We start from the raw sequence: 17,622 nt of genomic DNA, 5'->3' as shown, positions 1-17,622 counted from the left end.
AGGACACCTTTATTCTGTGAGGGTTGCCCCGGAGCAGAGACCCCCGCCCAAGCCGCGTCTCACTTCGTGCGGGAAGCCTGGGGTGGTTCGTTGCCATAGCAACCCCCGCACATCACCCGAAGGGCAGCTGAGAAGCAGGAGCGCCACGGAAAGGCGCTTTCCAAGGCGGCCGAACCTATAGATGTGTGTGTGTGCGTGCGCGTGCGTGCGTGCGTGTGCGTGCAAGGGCTCCTCTGAGCATCCAAGCCGCCCTCCATCCATCCTCTGCGGGGGGAGAAAGCGATTGCATCACCGCGCAGAAATCCGAGCAATGCTTCCCCGAGCAGGGACCCCGAGTGGGCGTGAGGCGACGACCACTGCACTTCGGGAGAGAGGGGTGTTCAGAAAATGCCACGGCGGGGGGGGGGGGCGGATCGAGAGAGAGAGAGGAGGCAGCCCCCGCCTCCCCGGGCGCGCGCACCAATCGCGCGCCACCAGATCAGAGGCGAGCCTCTCTCCTTGCCTTGCCGGGCAGCCAGGGGTTAAGCGGATCGCTCTGACGGATCGCTTTGGCAAGGCGAGGACTGCAGCAACGGCCGAGGAGCCGGCTTCCTCGTCACCAGCCCTTCGCTTTCTTTTTGGCTCGCTCTGCCCCCTTTTCTTTGTCCTTCCTCCTCCTCCTCCTCCTCCTCGGCCGTCTGAACTCCGGTGCTGCGCAGAGGACAGGAGAGGAGAGGAGCGCCTCCTGGGACCCCGAGCCGGTGCCCAAATTCCCCTGCTGGCGTACAGAGACGACCGAGAGGGGGCGGAGAGAGAGGGAGGGAGCGATTGAGCGAGCGAGTGAGCGAGCGATCCTCCCTCCTTTGGAGCCCCCCTTTGTCGCCTGCCCACCCACCCCTTCCCTTCAGTCTTGAGAGACCTCCTCCAAGAAATGGCCACGAAGATCGACAAAGAGGCGTGCAGGGAGGCGTACAACCTCGTGCGAGACGATGCCACGGAGGTGAACTGGTAAGGCGGATGCGCCGCGCAGTCTTTGTTGGCGAGCCCAGGCCGCCGCGCGCGGAGCGAGGGCGCTTTGGAGCTGGGGGCGCCGGCCAGCCTTGCCGCAATCCGAGCCGCGGGGGCGGGCGGGCTCCTCTCCCTTTGCGGCCCCCCCTCCGGGCCGGGAGGTGGGATTCCTTGCGCAAAGCTCGGCTCCGTGGGGAATGCCCCGTGGGGTGGCCATCGGGACACTCGGGGGCCGGATGGGGAAGGGGGACGGTGGGCGATCCGGGGATTCTTCGGGTGTCTTGCGCGCGCGGGGGTGTGTGTGTTTGTGTGTGTGTGAGAGAGAGAGAGAGTCAAGAAATGGCCCATCGAAAGTTGCAAGGTAAAGAACATCACCGAGAAAGGTGCATTGACAGGGCTCAGACGGGCTGCTTTCTCATGGCTTTTCCTCCCGTTTGCAAAGGGTGTCCTTCAGGTATGACGGTTCCACCATCGTTCCCGGGCACCACGGAGTGGATTACGAAGAGTTCATCAGGCAGTGCACAGGTAAGGCCGTTCGGCTTTCCTCTGACTAGGACGCCCCCGAGGCCCGCCGAGGCCCAATGAACGGCTGGGAAAGGGGTTTTGCAGCGCTCGAAAGTCTCCTCCGCCAAGGTGCTTGGATGGCTGAGTTTTGTGTGGAAGCAGAATGATCTCATCCACCTAATCCTCTTTTGTCTCACCCTTGCATTTAAGTTGGTGGTGCGTCCCTCCCCTCCCCTCCCCTCCAAAACGAACTTGCCTGTCTGCCTGCCCCTTTTCATTGCTAAACTGTGCAAAAGATGGACTTCTTTGGGGGAAGGCTTGAAGAAAGGCAAAATCTCAGTAAAGGGAGCCATAAAGGAAATGGAGAGTTAAAAAAAATCCAGCGATCACACCTTTTCATTTGCCACTTGCCGTCCCCTGGGCTTGAAAGCACAGATGATGAGCATTCCAGACCTGGCATTCATTCCAGCCCATTCCTGGGTACACACAACTGCCCTTCCTTCAGAATTAATACAGGAGCCCAACCGCTTATTTGTTCAGCTTCAGGGTCCATGATTATATGAGATTCATTGCATGTGGGCCTCTGGATAAACATAACGTGCTTGAAAAAGCAATACTCCACATTCATGTTTTCATTAAAATGTTTAAAATAGGTTTATAATCCTGTCCTTCGGTTGACATGCCTCTAGTGGAGCATGGTTTAGTTTATTTATGGACTCCTAAAGTATACTCGTTGAGCAAAGCTTAAGGGGACTTACACCTGACTAAATATGCATCCAACCATGCAGTTCAAAATGGCACCCCCAAACAAAATAACTTTATTTCTTAAGGGGCACCACCCAAATGCACCAAACGCTCAAGAAACTGATGAGAAGCTTCAAATGAATATTTATAATGAGGGTGCCATCACAGAGAAGACTCTGTGCCCAGCCATTCAGCATGCACAGAGGAGAAAATACTCCGGATACTGCTTGGTGATGGATGCCGAGCTGAAGGTGTGGAACCTTTGGCCAGGTCTCTCCAGGCTGGCTTCTGTGGTGCTTTGTGTCCATGTTTGATCTAAAGTCTCGTGTCTTGAAAACATGAGAGGACACACTTTTCTAGTTACACATCGCTTTCATCTCCCCCAACTTCCCTGGAATGCTCTTGAATGACTTGCTTCCGGGGGATTTTTTTGGTGGAAGTGGCACTTCACCGTTTCAATACACGATGGACTAGATGCCAGCACAGGTCCTGACTTCACTTTCCCAGTCCTTAAAAGGGGAGGGAAACGGTTGAGAATTGGGGAGTTCTGGAGAATGCCTTCTCTTTGCATCTCTTTGGAAAGAAACCGGTTGCTCCACTCCTCCTGATGGCTTGGTGTGTGTAGGTGTGCATTGTGCATGGAATGGCGCATTTGCATGCACACAAGGAGGTCTGAATCACAGCAGCTTTTATATGGCTGGGGAAAAGCCGATTTGGATTTGGATCGGGATTTAGAGAGGGGGACAGAAGCGAGGTGATCTGCAGACTCGCATGGCTGACCTGCGCCCCCCCCCCCCCCGGTTTCAAAGCATCTGCTCAGCCCGTAACTTTGCAAAGAGATGGGTACAAGAGAAACTATCACTTTCTAAAGCTCTCTCTTGCAAGTGTCACATAGAACTTCTTGATCTAAGAAAGGGCACGAAGAACACACTTTCCAAACCTCTTCATGTCAAAGGGGGTTGCGTCTGGTGTGTTTCCTGCTGCACTTCCTCTGTTCACATGCAGAGCAGGTTGCGCTTGGCTCTGATTTTTCCGTCTGTGAGACAGTCCGTTGTGCCAGAGTGCAGTTACTTCCTGCTTGCTCTCAGATGTAGAATAATAAAGCGGGAACAGAGAGGCCTGGCAGGAATGCAGAACGTGGTGTGTGGCTTTGTGTCTGAGAGGCGGACACATGGATGAATAACTTTGCATGAATCTTTTGATGAATGGCTTGCTAGGAATCTGTTCATTCTCGCAGCTTCAATGAGCTTTCCCCTCCCCCAGGTCAGTCCCTCGGGAAGCTCTTAGCTTCTCGTCAGGGCATCGCTCCATAACACCATTATGTTGCCTTCACACAAAACTCATGCATGTAAACAGCAGGTCTTTCAGAAGGGCTTCCAGTAGATCGTGCCTTCATTCTGTCATGTTCACACATGCTTGAGGGAAGAGAATGTATTCCACACTGAAAGAATGGTGTTCAGTGAGACCATGCAAAGATATCTTGGAGGATCCATCTGTTCTTGGCTCTGAAAGAGGAGGTTTCTTCCTGGTAGACAGAAGCAGTGGATCCCTTGATGTGAGGGGAACTCTGTCCTTGATAAGGAGAATCTGTAAGTGGATGATGGTTATGGTGATTACACTTTACCTCCGTAAATTTCCTCCACAACCATTTTGGGATGGCTTGATCTTGAATTAAGGCCCATCCGCTTAAAAAGTACCTGTTCCAGTGGAAAATGGATTGGTGGATGTGATTTTTGGCTTCTCCCTGGAGGGGTGTCCAGGTGGGATGCCACAACGAGCACTTCTGAACCCTTCAAAACTGACAGCTACATCGCTCAGGAAGGCTCCTCTTTGATCCAAGGCCCCCAAAGCGGAAGGATATCACACTGCAATGGCTGGGAAGGTGATTCAGTGTGGAAACCCCCACGCTGGGACAACCAAGGACAGATTTCTGAGAAACAATGGGAGGATCGGGAAATGTTTAGCCTGGGGAAACGAGGAGGTGAAGAGGAACAACATTCCACAGATATCTGCAGGCTTGTCACAGATGATGGGGCAAATTTCGTTGCATTTCCAGCAGAAGCTGGAAGCTGCAGGAAGGGTTCTGACAAAGACAGGGTTTCAACTCGCCTACCGCAGGCCAGAGCTGGCATTACTGCGCTAGATAGATGACTCGGTATAAAGTAGCTTTGCTCTGATGGAGAGCTCCGGCACACTGCTTCCTGCAACTTATTATTTTTATGCCCCACAGATGCATCACATCTGCTGCTTTGAAATGTCCCCCTCCCTGCCACCCATCCTGTTTGGGTAGACACTCTTTCTTGATGGAGGAATGTGCTTCCCTTTCGCACGCGACCCACCCCCATCCTGTTTCAGACATTTGTGCCTTAACGAAGAATTTTAATGCAGGGCTTCTGAGCAGCTCCGTTATTTTTCTCGGAAGGATGGCCTCCCCCCATACGGTGTTGAAACATCTGGCCCCATCAATCCACTCTGGGCTTGAGGAAGGCTGGAATCTCAAAGCTCTATCATTCCCCTTTCCGTCATGATTCTTTTTATAAGTATTCTTATTTGAAAATGACACGTTGTTAAAATGAAAATACAGGTTAGAAATGAGGTCACTAACTGGGGAATAGAAATGAAGGCACTAAGTAGGTTTTATGTATGCCTTTATTAAGACAACCCAAAACACCTCCAAAGCAGGGTGAGGTTTTGGGATCGCCAGGACTCTGCAAAAGGAAGGATGTTATAAAAAGCAAGCTGGAATGGGGAGAATAAGCAGGGGAAGCGATGGTGAAGTCGCTACTCATGGGAACGACCTGATTCTTTCTGTGGGCCCTGGGCACTACTGGACAGGCCTGAAGTAGATCCCAAGCTCTGAGGCCAAAACCAGCAACCGAACGAGGGAGCCTGCAGTCGGTGCTCCAATCCTTCTCCGGCCTCTTTCTGAGGTCAGGAAGGCAACCTTAGAGAGGGGCTAAAAGGGCATTTTAGGATGGAGGGAGAGGAAGAGACAGGCCTGTTTGGGGTAAGAGTTTTTCAGTAGCTGCTCCTGCTTCCCTCCTTCTCCAAAACTCACATTGCTCTGCCGCTGAAAATGTCCCATCTAGAAAAAAGGCAAAAAAGAAGCAAATTTGTAGGAAAGTTCATTCCAACAGCATTGCATGCTACCGCACATTTCCACATCCATCCATCCATCCTTACTCTGTACTGTTTATTTATTTTTATTTTATTTGGGTATTTTTATCCCGTCCAATTACGACACATCTCTGGACAGCTTACAAACAGAACACCCGATAAATACAAATAATAACCCATAATAATCCCATATTGCATTACTGCTTAATGTAATATCCGTAAGCTGTTTACCTATAACGATATTAAAATTGCAGCTGAAAGTATTAAAAAGAACTCCTGCTATAATAACAGTAAATGCAACATCAATCAATAATATGTAGCAAGGGCATGATCAGTTATAGTTAATTACAATAATTACCCAGACAAAGAGTTGCGGTTAGCCAGCACGGTGCCTCCAGATCAGCGCAAAGTATTCTGAGGAAGCAGGGCTGGGAAAAGGCAAATCTCCAGATGTTTTGGGCAGCAACACAAATGGCCAAGAATGCTGGGAGCTGAAGTCCAAAACACCTGGAGGCCACCTAAACACCTGGAATCTACAAAATACCTGTAATCTGCTTTCTGCTCCTCCCTGATTTAGAAGACATCTTTTCACCTAGTTTCACTGGATCACTTTAATTGCCCTTCTCTGCATTTTTTCCCAGCACAGAAAAATGTCTTTTTTCAGGTGTGAAACCAGCATGTTTTAAATGTGGCTGTAAAAGGGTTTGTGGAAGGAGAGCATGATCTTGGCAGTTTTATGTTCATTTTTTGAGTTTGGCCTAACATGGGATTTGGCGTTTGGGCCCCAGCTGTGTCCCAGGTCGACGTTTCATCCAGATGTTGCCCCCATCCACAAGTCTCTTTCTGGCACAGTTGCTGAGAGCACAGATTCCATCAGCCTAGACCTGAATTCAGTATGTCTCATCCCAGCATGTGTTATTTTCCACTTGCCTACTGATTGTAGTAAAGTTTCTAACCAAGTACAGTTGCCTATATTTTCCCTGACTAAGGGTGCAGTTCTATGCATTTTTAAGAAAGGAAAAAAGTCCCCAGCTTCTGGCGTGGGCCAAGCCTCACACTCTTCTGTACCTGAGCATTTCTTCAAAATAGTCTGGGGATTAAGGGATTTAATTCTCTTAAGCGAATGGGAATGGAGACAGGCAGTTCTGAACCGGCAATGTAATCAGGGTGTAAGGGTACATTTTGGGGGACGGGTGGTCCTTAGGAATATCCTCCCTTAGCCATGCCCACAAACAGAGCCCTGAAAAGCAGGCAGCTGCATTGATCCATACTAACGAACTGGTTCTGGAGGTTTTCACCTCCATCCAGGGCAGAGCTTTTGCAAAAAATAAAGATCTTCCTTTCCATTCCAGACCAAGGACCACAACGTGCTTTGCATTACAATACTATATTGCTGTTGTGAAGATCACAGCTAAGCTCAGGGGGAACAAGGAGGGGTCGGGGTGGTAGCTGAGGTCAGCATCCTGCTTGTAAAAGCGACTGGTTATTGCTTCCCTGTGAGTCCACATCCCACTACACCCCTGTGCCTTTCTCACTTTCTCTGGCTTCCTTCCACTGCAGCCTTTAGCAGAGAACTCTTGGCAGGAAGAGGACTTAGTTTAAGAGTTAACGCACAGCTCTTGTATTTTCCCCCTTTTCAAAGTGTTCCTCAATTTCTGCTCCTTCAGCCCTTCAAGGGTAAGTCTGCAAGGCAGAGTGCGGTGGGGGAGGGAGGCGGGGGGGGGGGAGAGAAAAAAGATGCTTCCTTCTGGTAATGATTGTGGTCGAGCTGAGCCATTCCTGGCCTGTCTGCAAATTGTTTCCACCTCCACCCGCTTCTCTCTGCCTTTGCAAGAAGCACCTCTCTGTGCTGTTAGTTCCCACACTTCCTCCCGGCCATCTGGAATTCAGACTTGATTCTCTGCTAAAAGCAAACTCTTGAATTTGAATGCTTTGGCTTAGGCTGGTTGTCTCCTCTCTCTCTGTCTCTCTGTCTCTCTGTCTCTCTGTCTCTCTCTCTCTCTCTCACTCACACACACACACACACACACACATACACACACACACACACACGCAGAGAGAGGGGGGGTGCATTCTCCCCTATTCTCCCCTGCAGAGCTTTTGCTTCCCCAGCCTTGTATTCACTCCACTGCTGAATTTTAGATTCTAACCCACTTGGGGCAAAGTCTGACTGCTGAAAACAGCATGGCCCCAGGGGGGGATTCCCACAGACATCTTCATCATTATTTATGGTAGGTTTCATTAGAGTTACACCCCACTTCCCCCCTCCCCTTTTTCAAGATGCCTTCTGGCTCCTGTCCTGCAGGGTGGGCTGAACAGTCTGGGGCAGGCCTAAATTAGGCGCTCTGTGAGCTTCAGGACACTGTCAGGACCAGAACCTGGTTCTCCCCTGTCCCAGCACAGCTGCCTAAATGCCACACTATACTGGCCCCCAGTGTCCCTGTATCTGCAGCCCCGGCTGTTGGATGAGGGCTAAAAAAGGAGAGCTCAGTCCAGCCAGGATGGAGAAACTGGTTCTTCTGGTCAGGATGGGCTCGATTCCCTCAAGGGGCCCTTCCTGGGGCCATCTTGGTTGCTTGAAGCTCAGGAAGTCTTGGGGCCACTCAATCTGGCTTTGTCTGGTGGCCAGGGGTCACCTGCTTCCAGTTACCTATCCTCATAAAATCAGAGAACAGCAGAGTCGGAAAGGGCCAGGAAGGCCATCGGGTCCAACCCACTGCTGTTGCAGGACACCACGTTGCACCATCCCACCCAGAGGGCCGTCCAGACTATACAACCACAATGTCTTCTGCATGGGGCTGCCTTTGAAGGCAGTTCAGACCAGAAGGGCTGCTTCCATTGGCTGCCTGACTGTCTCCAAACCCAGCTCAAGGAGCTAGTTTGACCCATGAAGCCACGTATGGCTTGGGATCTCCACCCAGTGCAGCACCTTTCCCAGCCTGCCCCTGCCCCTGTGGTGCATGCCACATCTAAGGCCTTCCCTTCAGATGATTCCTCCAGAGACTTTCAGAAGCTCCAAACAAGGCGGGGGCCTTCTCAGTCATAGCCCCTCCAACGATGGAATGACCTCCCTGGTGAGGCCCGGCTGGCTCCAGACTGTTAGCCTCTTCAATGTCCGGTTAAGACCTCTTTCTCTGGCAGGCATTTGGCCACATGTGCTGAGGTCTTAATCCTCTTTTGGATTTGATTGCCCAATGTTGTTTTTTTTAGATCTGTCTCTGTCGCACGTTTCTATACCCGTGCATGTGTGCATTTATCCAGCTCCATGCCTATCTACATATTACACTTGTTTGTAAGGATTTTGATCTTGGGAAACCACCCAGAGACCTTTGGCTAACAGGCAGCAAAGACGGGTAATAAATGGAAGTGCTGGAGGAGAGGTGCACACCCTTTGCATGGCTGGGCTGTGCCCAGTGGTGGAAGTGCAGCGTAGTCTCCGGCACCTTATCTGTTGACTCACTCTGCAAACAGTAGGCAAGGAGAACTTGTGGGCTGTGTAAAGAAAGTCACAGAAGGGAACAGAGACAGGGTGGCCATGCGGCCACCACTGCAGAGGGCTGCCAGATGATGCCTGAAGCCCACTCTGGAAAGTCTGGCCCATGGGCCAAAGGTGGCCTGCCTGGGGCCCCAGTCCACCCTCCAGGTTTCCGTAGCTGCCCATATCCTGCTTCTCTCCAGCCCCGGAAAGCAGGGTGGCTTCCTTGCTTCTACACAACCCCATTTGCCGAGGCTGAAATGCCTCTCACAGGGCTTGGCCACCAGCTTCAAGGAGGAGCTCGAAGCTGAACTGTGCAGCCCGTGGCCTTCTGCTGTCTCCACCACCGCGCCAGCCCCTGTGCCTCAGCTTCGACCCGCTTGCAGAAACCGAAACTCGAAACTGAACTCAGCCCTTGGGCTGCGGGAGGCTCAGAACCCCGGTTCTTTTGGGAGGTCTGTCAGATCTAAGTCTGGTCTAGAGAGGAATCATTTTCCTAAGTCTCACTCTAGCTCGTTCCCAGGTAACTATAGAGAAGTAAGACTGTGTTGTAAGATGAGCCCTGGTGGATCAGACCCAGGTCAGTGGGCTCCACACAGTGGTCAAGCCACTGCCATGGGACACCCTCAGGCGGCCACCCTCCTTCCCATGTTCCCCGGCCTTCTAGACTTTTGGGAAGAAGTCGTCTGACTGGTTTCCTGGGCACCGGCTGGCCAAGGGCTCACCTGCCCACCCAGGGCGCCATTTTGCACAAACGCCCCTGGTGCCAATAAGTGAGAAACAGACGTGGGCTGAGCTGATGCAGCTGCGTGTCTTTCAGGGGCTGTTTGCGTGATTCACCCGTTCCGGAGAAAGCTGCTCCCACGGAGGAAAGAGCCGTGTTTGGGTTCTCTCTAGCGAGGCAGCTTCAGCCCTCCGGAGAAGCCAGCCTTAGCCTCTCTGGTGCTGGCTGGGGATGATGGGTGTTGCAGGGCACGCCGTGGGGAATGCTCCAGAAGCAGAAGGCAGCACTGGCCTTTAATTAAGCCACACAGCACCCAGCAGGACTTGCTGCTGACTGAATATGCAGGGGTCGCGGTGCAGGTTTTCCAAACGGCTTGTTTCCAGCCGAGGAGGAGGGCGAGTGGGTGGGTGGGTGGGGAGGGGGCCAGCAAGGGAGCAGTGCATGTCTGCAAATAAATTGGCTGGATGTATTCCACAGCCATGGCAACGGGGGCCATTAAAAGGCCAGGGAACGAAGGGCAGGTGCCCCTGGCCCTAGCGAGAAAAGCAAGCTGTGTTGCTCCGCGGAGGAGCAGGGAGCTGCTCCGAGAACGACCCTGCTGGGGGCTGAATCCCCTTTTCTACACAACTGTCAGCGCTGTCAGGGTGGGAAGCTGCCAGTGGGCGCTTCCACGCACGTTGCCCAGTTCCCGACGGGACCCAGGCCTTTGCCCCATCGGACCACCCAGGACCTCGGTCAGTTGTTGGGCTGTTTTGGTGGTGCGTCGACATCCCCACAAACCACACTGTGGGGTTCCGATGTTGCAGGAATTGGGGAGGGGGTGCACTGGGAGTGCCACTGGAGAGCCCATCCTCTCAGCAAACCCGCCTCGCATGCCACCCTTTGGAGGAAGGGGGGAGCTTATCTTGCTGAAAGGAGCGGGCGAATGCCTCCCACATTCTGCCTGTGCATCCTGGCATTATCTGTGGAACACCCCCTGTTGTCTCCTTGGTTATTTGCTAATAATTTCACTTATTTGGCTTTGGAGGAAGAAGAGGGGGGTGTACGAGAATGTCAGCATTTCTCCTTTCTAAAGGAAGCGGATTCCTTAAAAATAGCCATTTGATGCAACTCCTAGCAAAGCGGACGGACAGCTTTCTGGAAGACTTTGTGGGGTGGTGGCGAAGTGGGGTGGGGGGTCCTTTAAGAACTGAGATGGGGGTTCTAGAAGCGTACGTGTCCCAACAGGAGAGTCAGGTTTTTTTATCAAGTGCCCAGAGAGAGCGGAGTGGGGGATTCAGGGGGTCCAAGTTTGGGGGCCCAGCCCGAACAGACCCCTCCCCGTTTGGCCGTGTGCCCCACTGTCTTGTCTCCCAAAGCATTCAGAGGGCAGTCCTCAATTTGCAGATGTTCCCTGTTCGAAGGCCTGCGTAGTCCAGATCCATCTTAAAGATAAAGAAGCCGAAGAAAGCGGGCGAGGAAGCTGCCCATTCGTGAATGCTAGCGCCTGAGCGAGCAAGCCCATGGGGCTCACCCCACTTGGCCCCCCATCCGTGTCTTCTGGGGTGCCTTCTGTTGCAATCCCTGACTGACTTTGCCTATGTGGCCCCCTGACCCCTAAATCTCAATCCACCACAGTAAATTGTTGTGCTCAAATGGATGCATTTTCATTTTATGGGCAGCTCCCTCCCCAGACTCTCGTAGAAGTTGGTATCGGCGGCATTCTCAGGGGTGGCCCCACAGTAGCAGAAGGTTTGCCTAGCGTTGCCACACCCCTTAGTCCCCATCATGGGAAGTCCCAGGAAAAGGCCTGCAGGGCTTCTGAAATGAACATCTGCAGGACTCGTCCCAGTCGCGCAGGCCCGTTGCCTTTGTGAGCTGCGTGGCTGAGCCTCCCGCAAGCCTTCCTGCTGTTTCTCTGTCTTCCTAACGTTTGCCTTCTTTCTGTCCACATCAAGATGACATTCGGTTGTTTGGCTTTGTCCGATTCACCACTGGAGACACCATGAGCAAGCGGGTCAAGTTTGCCCTGATTACATGGATTGGAGAGAGCGTCAGCGGTCTTCAGAGAGCCAAGACGGGGACTGACAAGACACTGGTGAAAGAAGTAGTTCAGGCAAGATGAGCGTGATCCTTCTCGTTATTCTTGAGAGGAAGGGAAGCTCCTTCTCGTTAGTGGACCAATGACACATGTCCAATCATGCCTAACCTCATGGCCCAATTTAGCCAAAACTCTAACTCAAGGGTGCTGAACGGCTTTCTGTCCAAGGGCTGAACCTGGGTTTTTCCAACTAACCATGGTTAAGATTAAGCATGGTATGCCCTGGGTTCGGATGTCACAATATGGTTAGTCTGAAATGAAAGTGAAAACTTCTGAACTCTTCTTTGTGGCTGCCCCAGAGGAAAAGGAGGAGGAGGAGGAGAGGAGCACATGAGTGGAAAGCTTGCTGAAGCTCTTTCTCATAGCCGAAAGCCGTGTTTAAACTTGTGAGCAAAGCAGCGCATGTGTTCTCATTGCATGCCATTTTATTATCGTAAAAATGCCTTGCCTTTTTTAAACAGAAGGGAGGCTGCAATTGATCAATGCAGCAAAATACAGCTTTTGAACGACATGCCTCCTTAAAGATCCAGACACAATGGTGCACCGTTCCGTCTGTGCTCGTCCTTCTGAGACGCTCCTTCTCTCAGCGGCGTCCCACGTTGTCCCTTCGGAAAAGTCCTAAACACTCCAGAGGATCTGCTCATAAAGGCTGAGCTGTCAGAGCAAACTCATTAACAAGCCAACAGCCTCTAATAGTTAATGTGTTAGAGGAGCATCCTCCCATTCAGTCTGGGGAGGAAACAGGAAGCCGGGGTGTGCATTTAATTTGCTCCTGATGGAGTTTATCCACCCACACATATCACTTCCAGTGGTTAATAACTGCAGGGTGACTTACTGGATCCATCTATTTAAGAACTTTTCGGTACTGCCTTATTTGCTTCGGAACCCATTGAAATGGGTGCAGGATTCACGTCTCTTTTTAAACTACTGTAAGCAGGAACCCTTCTTTCATCCAATCTAAATGCTGATTAGTTGAAAACGAGGGTTTGCAAACTCACCAGGAACATGAGCCGTGCTTTGATGGGCCAAGACGCATGGTGCTGCCTGGGGATGAGGGGCACTGTTGTCCAACCACCGTGGGGGGTGTCGAATTGAGGAAGCCCGGTCTTAACTAACCCGGAGGTGCTTCCCCATCTTGCCCCCTCAAGGCTGGAAGTCAAGCTTAGTTCGCGCAGAAGTGGAAAGACAAGTTTCCCGTGCTTCCAGTCTCTTTCTCAAGGCCACTTCAAGTCTGGGCAAGATGGCCTCGTCGAAGGCCGTTCCACATGAAGCAGTAGGAAAGGCTTGTGGGAGAAAGCGGTAAAGGAAGGCTGCTGGATGGCTGGATATGGCCCAGGGCCACCCTGGGCAACTGCCAGTATGTGTGTGTGTGTGTGGGTGTGTGGTGTGTGTTGCCTATGCAGCCACTTCCCACACAACCTGCAGCCCACTCCTTCATTCATGCACATAGCTCCTGACTCCCTGGGATCTAACTGCTGCCCACAGGCATCTCGGAGGCCGGGCACCTGCTCTGACTAGATCGAACCCACACCGTTCCTAGAACCCTCGGCTCTCAAAATGCCCATCCAGGAATTAGGCCGGGATCTCATGCTTCTGTGCCATATGCCGAAAGCTGCAAGGGCTGTGATGCCGGTGTGGCTTCCCAGAGGGCACAGAGCAAAAATTTGCCTGCTCTTCTGCAAAGCAGTTCAGGTTATTGTGCCATCGTGGCTTCTTGGACCAAAATAAATGCCCACGCTTGTTTGGGGTGCTTGTACGCTCCAGGATGAACACAAAGGCGGTGATTCATTCCCGGGGGCACAGCCAAGGTCAGGCTGGGAGGGTTGCGAGATGGGGGCCGGGGAAGCGAGCTGAGAGTCTCTTGTCTTTGAAATATGTCCCTTGTGCCTGGAATGTAAAAGGAACTAGAAACTTGTTTCATCATGAAACAGATAGAATGGCTTTTTCCTTGCATGCTTTAATGAGACTGAAGGCTTGCAGTGCTACTCAGAATATGTGAGCAATGTCTGTTAGTGGCCAAGAGGACTCATACTGGAGCTATAAGTATTCCGCCTACCATCCCCAGCTCCGATGGTTCCTGATTCCCCAGAGAGAAGCCTTTCTGGATCAAACCACAGGTCCAGCAATCCTGCTTCCCACAGAGGTCAACCAGATATCCCTGGGAAACTCACAGACAAGCCTTGAAGGCAAGAGTTCTGTTGTTTGGGGTCTCCCACAGGTACACTGCCTCTGGACCTGGAGGTTCCATTTATCCATCCTGGCTATTAGCCACCAAGGGACCAACCCTCCTCCATCAATTCCTGTAAGGCCACTTGGACGCTGTCCAAGCTACCTGCCTCCACATTTTTGAGGGGAGCAAAATGCATCAGTGAATTGCATGCTGGGCAATAGGCTCCTCCCCCCACCCTTCAATCTCCAGTTCTTCAGAACCCAGGTGACCCCGGAGTGTAGAGAGAGGGCTTAAAATAGAAGAAATAGTGGAATACCAGGATCGTGTGTGTGCTGACCTACAAGGAAAGCACCTTTTCTGACCATTCCCCATTCTCCACACCTCCTGTAGCCATTTTTCTCATGATGTGGTCCAGGACTGGCTAGGAACATGCAGTGAGGGAGAAGAGAAAAAGGCCAGCACAGCCGTGGAAAGCAGGAACTGGGCGGCTGTGAAGAACTGCAAAGAGAGGCCAACAGAGGCACCTCTGGAGGGACTGTGGATCATTCCCACCCCACTGCTTTTGGCCCATAAAATGTGCAGGCAGTAACGCTTCCCAGCCCAAATTCCTCCTGCTTGAAATCACGGCAGCAACGCCCTCCCTCAGCTAAGCAAACGTGTGTTGCATTCTTTGCCTCCCACAGAATTTTGCCAAAGAGTTTGTGATCAGCGACCACAAGGAACTGGACGAAGACTACATCAAGGGCGAGCTGAAGAAAGCCGGGGGCGCAAATTACGACGCGCAGGCAGAGTGAACACGAGACGCGCAGTGCCTCCTGCCTGGATCAGAAGGGAGGGAGGGGGAAAGCACAACTGATCTTCGAAAGCCAAACTGGGAGGTGTGCGGAGGAGAACGAGAGGACGGTGCTGCCTTGCGTTGTGCGCCTTCGAAGTCCCTCCTGTCTCTCCAAGCGGACTTGGGTTTCTCATTTCACCTAATGAAACTTCTCCTTCCTCTCTGATCTCTTCCCCGACTTCTTTTTCCTTTGCTTTCCCTTTTCTAGATTGTTGTCTTTCTCTTTTAACAAATGTGACTTGGGTACTTCCTCCCTAGCGTGGGGACAATGAGGCGGTGCATTCAGTGTACAGTGTGTTGCCGTTTTCTGTTGCCGTTTCGATCTTTCTCCTGGCAGATCTGTGGTTGGCTGGCACAGCCAGGTGCTCTGGCTTAGAGATAAAATGCGTTTTTTATTATCATTTCTAATGAATTCGCACTTCCACTTGCTCCAACGGCCTTTCAGAGGTGCTCCCAGGGGTCATGCACACCAGAGTGAGTTAGATCCACCCAGTCTTTCCTCGGAAGTAAATCTCTTCACCATCAACAGAATTTCCCCAGTGGCTCCTCGACACTGCATCCCCTGGGAAGTAAAGGAATCCTCTTGCAAGGAAAGAGGTGGAGGAGGGCTTCCAAAATCGGGTGCCCAGCCTCGTGGGTCCCCACCCAAGCCTGGGTACCTTTACCTAGTGCTATGGTTCACTGAACCCAGTGGGGATTCAGCAGCAGCCAAGCAGATGTCCACGCCCAGTCTTAGAGCAAGATGCTAAGACGCTCGCTGCTCCAAAGCAACTTCCCGTGAGTAATAGGAAGTTGCTCAATTGCTCTGAATGTGCATAGGATCGCAGCCACGGGAAGGAACCTTCTGCCTGCCCTTTGCCAGCAAGCCCCGCTGGATGTAAATCTCCATCAGATCGCGCAGAGGCGGTGAGCACCGCCTGAGGACTGGGAGGCCTCCAGAGAGCTGTGCTGCCTTCCCCTGGCCCCCCACCCGCTTTCCTGGGCTTGTGCAGCTCTTCCTCCGTGCTAAAAAGCTTCTTCCTAGCAGCCGGGGCTCAAGACAACTTAGGCTGGCCTTTTGGCCCCGCCCCTTTGCCTTTGGCCCCGCCCACCACAGAATGCAGCTGTCGGGAGCTTCTCCGGAACAGAATGAGGGTCGCCATGTCCGGTATTGTTAGGACCATCCGCCCCAGCCTGGTGCTCCCCAGGTGCGTTGGACCACAACTTTCCCAGGAGCATCCGCAATAGCAAATTGTAGTCACGAGGAAACATAAACTTCATTTCCGCTTTTAAGGGAATAAGTATGACTGTACTTTGCCTTAACAGAATTGCTTGGCTCTGTGTTATAGAGGTTTCCCCTCCTCCCTCCCTCCTGCCTTTTAAAAAAGTGCTTTTCTTTTTATTTGATTTTTTAAATGCTTTAACAGCAGTCAACAGGGGAGATACTGGAAAGCGGAGCATCTCCTCATTTGCTCGTTCTATTTGTACAATGGTCGGCTTTTAAAAAATTAACCTCTGCATCTGTGTTTTGGATATTGTCATGTATAAGACGATCGCGGCTGAGGCCTCTCAGACAAATACATGCTAGCGGTGGTTACGCGCCTGTGGTGTGCTGCCTCCAGGAAGCATCGCCCCTGTTTCTCCATGGGGCTTGCGAAGGAGTGAATGGATCTCGGGTGAGAAGCTGGGCCCCTGTACATATTGCTCATATCTGAGGCAAATGGCAAATCTGATTACAACTGTGAACCCATTTCGGTAACTTCTGACCAAAGAAGCTTGGTTAAGTCCACTGTGGCACTTGTAAAGAAAGAGAAAAAGAAGAGATTCAGAATCTGGAATCGAATCACAGTCTAAATGCTGATAGCTTGGAGAGACCAAAAGAGGGGATTCGAGGATAACACTAGAGAGGAGAGAGAGATGGGAACAGTTGAAGGGAAGCTCCTCCTTTGGTTTTTAGGGTTCCTAATTCTGCACCTCCTTCAGTTTGCAGGGAAAGGCTGTTTCCAGTGCCCTCCAGAGCACTAGAATCGGCCGGGAGTGCGTTAAGCTGGATTAAGGGCTGGGAACAAGCAGGGCAGTCTGCTGGAACCCCTACAGAGATGTTGCTAATCTTTCCTCCTCGAAGCACTGGGCGTACATAAGGTTCCAAGTGAGCAGGTGGCGATTCCATGGTAATTATCCTGATATTAGCTCTTAACGCTCGCCGGTGTAGGGTGCATGCCCTGGGTGGTCTTTGCCGCCTCTCTGCGTGACACCTAACTTTGAACGACGATTGCCTGAGGTTTGCAACAATCCACAGAGAAACGCGGGTGGATTCAGAGTGATCCTTGGCTTTAGCTGATGTTTGGGGCCCCTCATTTTGGAATGATCTCCTGAGCTTTGCAGCTGAGAGCACAAAGTAGGTGGTGCTAAATTCGGAAGTGAAACCACGGACTATGACCATCTCGCTGTCCGGGAGAATCCATAAATGCTGGCAACTATGTTTTTCTTCTTCAGAGTCTGGGTTGCAGAGAAGACATGGGAAAAGGGGGGCATTTTCCTCCTGCCCCCAGTAGCACCTTGTTCTGTCTGGACCCAGCAAGGTGGGTTGCAAGCCCTTGCAGTCCACCCTTGTTGGGTTCACCCTTGCATTGACAACTTGGCACCACAGTGCATGGTGGTTAATAAACCATGGCTAAGCTATGGCGATCTTGAGAAGTAGGTCTCTGTCTGGGTGGGGCCAGAGAGCGTGTTAACTAGCCCACTCTGTGGCATGACCCCCATGGTGTGGGGCAGTCGCCTGCAACACCATCATTTGCCCAAAAGTGCGCACGTCGCAGATGCCTGCTGTCTCCTCCCTTGGTCCTCCGGTGGGCACCCCAGGGGTCTTTCCCCCCTTCTCAGCTATGGCAAGGAGGGGGACCCCTTTGAGATGCCCCCCAAGTCCTGTCTTTCTGTGGCTGTCACACAGGAGGTCTGCAACAAAACAAATAAGAAGAGTGAAACGCAGAGGCATAAAAAGCCGCAA

At 52.0% G+C, this 17,622-nt stretch overlaps 1 protein-coding gene across 1 annotated transcript; it reads left to right on the top strand.

Moving 5' to 3' along the window:
- The first annotated feature begins 537 nt into the window (after positions 1–537).
- COTL1 (coactosin like F-actin binding protein 1) lies at positions 538–16,135 on the top strand. The gene is made up of 4 exons (XM_044427969.1): positions 538–987; positions 1,430–1,512; positions 11,489–11,646; positions 14,485–16,135. Exons 1-4 carry the CDS (start codon positions 911–913, stop codon positions 14,593–14,595), a joined length of 429 nt encoding a protein of 142 aa, XP_044283904.1. The 5' UTR covers positions 538–910; the 3' UTR covers positions 14,596–16,135.
- Positions 16,136–17,622: the final 1,487 nt, after the last annotated feature.

The sequence above is a fragment of the Varanus komodoensis genome, unplaced genomic scaffold, assembly GCF_004798865.1.
Source record: "Varanus komodoensis strain SLA01 unplaced genomic scaffold, ASM479886v1 scaffold19, whole genome shotgun sequence".
NCBI lineage: Eukaryota > Metazoa > Chordata > Lepidosauria > Squamata > Varanidae > Varanus > Varanus komodoensis.
This window is presented reverse-complemented; position numbering and strand designations above follow the sequence as displayed.